The sequence below is a fragment of the Ailuropoda melanoleuca genome, chromosome 2 (genome assembly GCF_002007445.2).
Source record: "Ailuropoda melanoleuca isolate Jingjing chromosome 2, ASM200744v2, whole genome shotgun sequence".
Taxonomy (NCBI): domain Eukaryota; kingdom Metazoa; phylum Chordata; class Mammalia; order Carnivora; family Ursidae; genus Ailuropoda; species Ailuropoda melanoleuca.
In genome coordinates, this window is record NC_048219.1 from 166,589,741 (window position 1) to 166,595,540 (window position 5,800).

General features: G+C 39.1%; 1 protein-coding gene across 1 annotated transcript in view; it reads left to right on the forward strand.

The window, feature by feature from the left end:
- KIAA2012 (KIAA2012 ortholog) overlaps nucleotides 1-1,519 on the forward strand; it is a 97,342-nt gene extending 95,823 nt beyond the window's left edge. The window contains exon 23 of the mRNA XM_034654972.1: nucleotides 1,221-1,519. Coding sequence (XP_034510863.1) covers nucleotides 1,221-1,359 — 139 coding nt within the window. The 3' untranslated portion in view covers nucleotides 1,360-1,519. The remainder of the gene's footprint in view (nucleotides 1-1,220) is intronic.
- The last annotated feature ends 4,281 nt before the right edge of the window (nucleotides 1,520-5,800 follow it).

Below are 5,800 nucleotides of genomic sequence, written 5' to 3' on the forward strand. Positions count from 1 at the left end.
CATGTGATAGGATCGCAGGATGCTTAGTTTAGATGGGTCGGCCAGGGCAAAACGTCTTAGAGAAAGTGTTCTATAAGGTGAAACCTGCATGACAAGGAATTAGCCACATAAACATCTGGGAGAAAAATATTCCAGCAGGTAAACAGTGAGTGCAAAGGTTCAAAGGAAGGAATGAAACTGGCATGTTGGAAGAATAAAAAAAGGCAGTAAGAGGTAGGTGAACTAAGGCACAAAGAATACATACCCCCTCTATTCTTTTACAATAGTAATGATCGTTTCATCTTTCTGATAATGGAATTTCTTGAGCAGTGTGGTTTCAATGGACTCTAAAAGCTAGGCCCTCTACAGTTGCTTTCTTATGAATTTCCACTCCTTAGTGAAAGCAACAAATAGACATCCCTCTTTAGAGCCATAAAGGCACAACACAGAAAACCGTGTGAGTCCAGTCTTGACTATAGACGGTTTAACGCCCCCCCCGAAATGTATGTTCTACGACTTAAGGTGAATCTAAGCTAATAAGTACTCTTTAGGGGACAAGAAAGAGAAGGCAGCCAGAACAATTCTATTTCAAGGTTTTCCACCTAACCTTGACATGTTCCACTCCTGGACTTTACTTGACTATTGTTTTTTCCCCCCAGCTGTTATGTGAATTAAAAAACAGATCATTAGAGAAGTCTTGATTCAAATTCAAAATTATGTATTCCATGTATCATAGCGGCAGGGCTGGGTTTGTAAGTATTGAGACCAAAAGCAAGCTGAACAGTTTTGTAAAGCTAGTCCAAGTAGCTGAAAGCAGAAAACCAAGTAACTAAAGCGGTGTGTGGGACGTAGAGCCTCGCTGTGCCAAGGGTTAGAACTTAATGCCAACTGGCTTTATTTCATCTTCACTTGTGTGACATTGGCCCAGGTACTTTGAGCTTCTTTCTCTGGCCTGTTTCCTCATCTCTAAAACAAGGGAGTCCTTTCCAGCAATATGAGTTTAAGAACTGCCAGCTTTCCTTTTACTTTTCCAGTAGAAGGCTCATGAAACTCCAAAACTCATGTTACACGTTAGTTACAAGTTACTAAACGAATAGAGTATGATCTTCCACTAAAATGCAAGATCAGTAGCCCCAAGTTTAACTAATGATTGCTCAAATCCAAAGTTCTTCTACTAGCTTATAAAGGCAATTTCTAGGATGCTTAATCATATTGAGATTGTGGGTGGGTTGTCTCCTTAGGCAAAAAGCTGCTGTGGAGAAACATCTTCATTTCCATCAAGAACTCTGTAAGGAAGCCAGTGCCCTGCAGTGGACACAGAACATTTCCAGATCGTGGGTCTACTCTTACTTCCAGTTCCTACAAATACCCAGACCTTAAGGGTAGAAGAAAACTGAAAAGTTGGGAGGTGGTGACAGAAAAAGAGAAACTTCTATAATGATGTCTCATTTCATCTGGTTCACCTCAACTCACACCTCACTTCACTCTAGGACCTCTGTTCCCGCCACTCCTCCCTACCACACACACTTTTTTTTTTTAATGTTTTCTTATTATGTTAGTCACCATACAGTACATCCCTGGTTTCTGATGTAAAGTTCGATGATTCATTAGTTGCGTATAACACCCAGTGCACCATGCAATACATGCCCTCCTTACTACCCATCACCAGTCTATCCCATTCCCCTACCCCCCTCCCCTCTGAAGCCCTCAGTTTGTTTCTCAGAGTCCATAGTCTCTCATGCTTCATTCCCCCTTCTGATTACTCCCCCTTTCTTTATCCCTTTCTTCCCCTACCGATCTTCCTAGTTCTTATGTTCCATAGATGAGAGAAATCATATGATAATTGTCTTTCTCTGCTTGACTTATTTCACTTAGCATTATCTCCTCCAGTGCCGTCCATGTTGCAGCAAATGTTGAGAATTCGTTCTTTCTGATAGCTGAGTAATATTCCATTGTATATATGGACCACAGCTTCTTAATCCAGTCATCTGTTGAAGGGCATCTCGGCTCCTTCCATGATTTGGCTATTGTGGACAATGCAGCTATGAACATTGGGGTGGCATATGGCCCTTCTCTTCACTACGTCTGTATCTTTGGGGTAAATACCCAGTAGTGCAATGGCTGGGTCATAGGGTAGCCCAATTTTAAACTTTTTAAGGGACCTCCACACTGTTTTCCAGAGTGGCTGTACCAACTTGCCTTCCCACCAACAATGTAGGAGGGATCCCCTTTCTCCACATCCTCTCCAGCAATTGTTTCCTGCCTTGTCAATTTTTGCCCTTCTAACTGGCGTAAGGTGGTATCTTAGTGTGGTTTTGATTTGAATTTCCCTGATGGCTAATGATTTTGAACATTTTTCATGTGTCTGTTAGCCATTTGTATGTCATCATTGGAAAAGTGTCTGTTCATATCTTCTGCCCATTTTATGATTTATTTGTTTCTCGTTTACTGAGTTTGAGAAGTTCTTTGTAGATCTTGGATACCAGTCTTTTATCTGTAGCATCATTTGCAAATATATTCTCCCATTCCGTGGGCTGCCTCTTAGTTTTTTTGACTGTTTCCTTGGCTGTGCAGAAGCTTTTTATCTTGATGAAGTCCCACAAGTTCATTTTATCTTTTGTTTCTCTTGCCTTTGGAGATGCCTACCACACACACTTAACTCAATTAAACTTTTCACTCACCTAAATCCTTTATGTTCTCTAGAACCACATAAATCCAGAAGCTTTGGTGACTAAAACTGGCCAATAATTTCATTTGTTTGAATTTCAGTAAATTCAGTTGAATTTCAGTTAGTAAGACTAACATCATCTTAAGATGGTCTAAGTATTTCATTTCACACTGTGTCTGAAAGAGTGGCAGATAAATGGAAATTCCATAATGCAAGTAATTCTGAATAAGCTAAGGAGTTGGTTCATATATTGAGAACTTTATTATCTCTTTATAAGGCAAAACCACATCCATCTCACCCTAAGAATCTAAGATGTCATATCCATTTAAAACAAGGTGATCACTTGGTAAGTGTACATTTGAGCAAAAATGAGCCGTTTTGTTGAGGGTATTCTCACTTCCTCAAAATAGATTCTAGAGCTGCACTGGCCAATAAGTAGCTACATGTAACTATTTAAATATAAGTTAAAACATTCAATTCTCCAGTCACACTAGCCACATTTCAAGGGCTCAATAGCCACATGTAGCTACTGGCTATCTTATTAAGACAATGCAGATGCAGAACATTTCCATCTTCACAGTAAGTCCCACTGGACAGCACTGTTCTAGGCCCCTGGTAATTAACAAATCTTGAGGGTTTGTTCTTGTGCCTTTAAGATCCAACCACTCACATAATTTCCCCATTTTTATTTTTTTTATTTTTTTGTAAAGATTTTATTTATTTATTCGACAGAGATAGAGATAGCCAGTGAGAGAGGGAACACAGGCAGGGGGAGTGGGAGAGGAAGAAGCAGGCTCATAGTGGAGGAGCCTGACGTGGGGCTCGATCCCATAACGCCGGGATCACACCCTGAGCCGAAGGCAGACGCTTAACCGCTGTGCCACCCAGGCGCCCCTCCCCATTTTAAAAAAATTTATTCATTTATTTAGAGAGAGCAGGCGAGGAAGTGCATGATGGGGAGGAGCAGAGGGAGAGGAAGTCTCAAGCAGACTCCGCACTGAGCAGAGCCCGATGTAGGGCTTGACCTCACAACCGAGATTGAGACCTGAGCCGAAACCAAGAGTCTGGCACTCAACCTACTGCGCCACCGAGGCGCCTCCCATAATTTCCCCTTTTTAAAATCATACTGACACTATTAAGGTATAGTCTTGATTAATTTTTCTTTAACATCTTTCTAAATATCAACAAGTATCTGAGGCACCTGGGTGGCTCAGTTGGTTGGGCGTCTGCCTTCGGCTCGGGTCCCGATCCTGGGGTCCTGGGATCGAGCCCCAAGTCGGGCTCTCTGCTCAGCGGGGAGCCTGCTTCTCCCTCTCCCTCTGCCTGCTGCTCTGCCCGCTTGAGCTCTCTCGCTCTGTCAAATAAATAAAATCTTTTTTATAAATAAATAAACATCAACAAGTATCTAGTATCTATCCTAGAATGATCACTAAAAGGGATGAAAGATCTTTACAAGCAAGATATATAAAAGGATGTTAAAGCAAGCAGTATCTGAACCTGAATTTTCCCACAAATTTCCTTTGGCTGTACTCTATACTTCACCATCGACACCTGAAAAACTTAGTATTTGCAGATGATTCCCTCAGATTTCTCACCAATGCTTGTCAAGTTTTTGCTCTCTACATGTACTGTACTCCTACAATCCCCAAGTCAAGCTTAATTTTGATTCTGTATTGCTGTTATTGGACTTGCTTAGATCTGATGCTTATTTTTAACTCCTTGCTTTATGTGAAACAGAAATAAAATGGCCAAAATACTGGATATCAGTCATAGTGATTTTAAGTATGTCACAAACTTTTTCTCCAAATTGTCCATCCTAGTTGCACATTCATTCATTCATTCAAGTCATTCAGTAATGCTTAAGCAGATGAGAAAGGAGCATGTCAAATAATACAGAAGAAAGAGCACTCGAGGAAAACATCCTTGTGGGGGAAATCACCGTTACCGACTTTATTTTCTCCCTCCTTTTACAAGTTTAGGATATCGCAGTCAAGCACCAAGTGGAGCAGCTACACTAAATGTTATTCAAGGTCCCTTTCCAAATTTGATGTCCTATAAAATCGTTGCTGTGAAAGTCTATTTTACCAGCACTACTACACCAGATAGGCACATTTTAGTAAGTTAACCATAGCAGAATGCAATGTATTTAGAAGAATTCGATAAACTAAAAAATAAGATGATCTCCCCAGTAGCTAAGCTCCACCATCTAAATGCTAAGAACTTTCAGACAGAGATGCAAACAAAATTAAGAACCAAACTACGTACTCACGCATTTTGAATAGCTCAAACAGCCTGTCAAGTTACTCAGGCCTGAAAGAAATACGCAATTAGGATTTTCCAGAAATGGACCCCATTGCTAGTTGCTATTTAATAAAAGCCAGGTGACAGTCTAAAGGCTCTAATTTACCTAAACTATACATGTACAATACAAATAATTTTTCAGTTAGGGTCAGACATAGGAATTTATAAGGCAAGCCAATTATTTTTCAACAGGTGACTGGAGTAGGGTATTTAAGCTATAACGGTTTATAAAATTAGAGATAGGTTTTATTTGCTCTTCTAAAGTACTCAGATAACATTCTACCTGGAATAACATGAAATTGGATTATGTGTATACATACATATACTAAATTCTGTGATTTGTTAGCGTTAAAAGGTTAAGCCCTCTAATAGGAACTAATTTGGTACTTTAATTTTACACAAGGTTTAGATATTTAAGATATAAAGAAATAAAAGGAAAATATAAACAAAGTATACCAAACCTCAACTAAGCAGAGACCATTTTGTAAATTGTTAAAGGAAAAATTTAAAATTATTGATATGAATCAATTAAGAATTTTTGGCATGCCCATTTATTCAACATGACTGGGTAACTATATCATAGATACGAACCATACAGTAATATCCAGTTTTAAAAAAAACCAAAACAAAACAGAACACCGAATATTTAAGAAGGTAGCGTGGCCTTAATTAAATCCTTAATTCAAAGGCACTTCAGTAGCTTTCAGTGCTTCAAAGTCGTGATCATCACTATACAGTACTGAAAAATTTATTTGTACCATGTACAAACAATAATTTCCAGTATTATGCAAGAAAACTTTGTTATAGGCATTTTCTTTCTTTCTATACAATTAAAAATAAAATAAACATTAG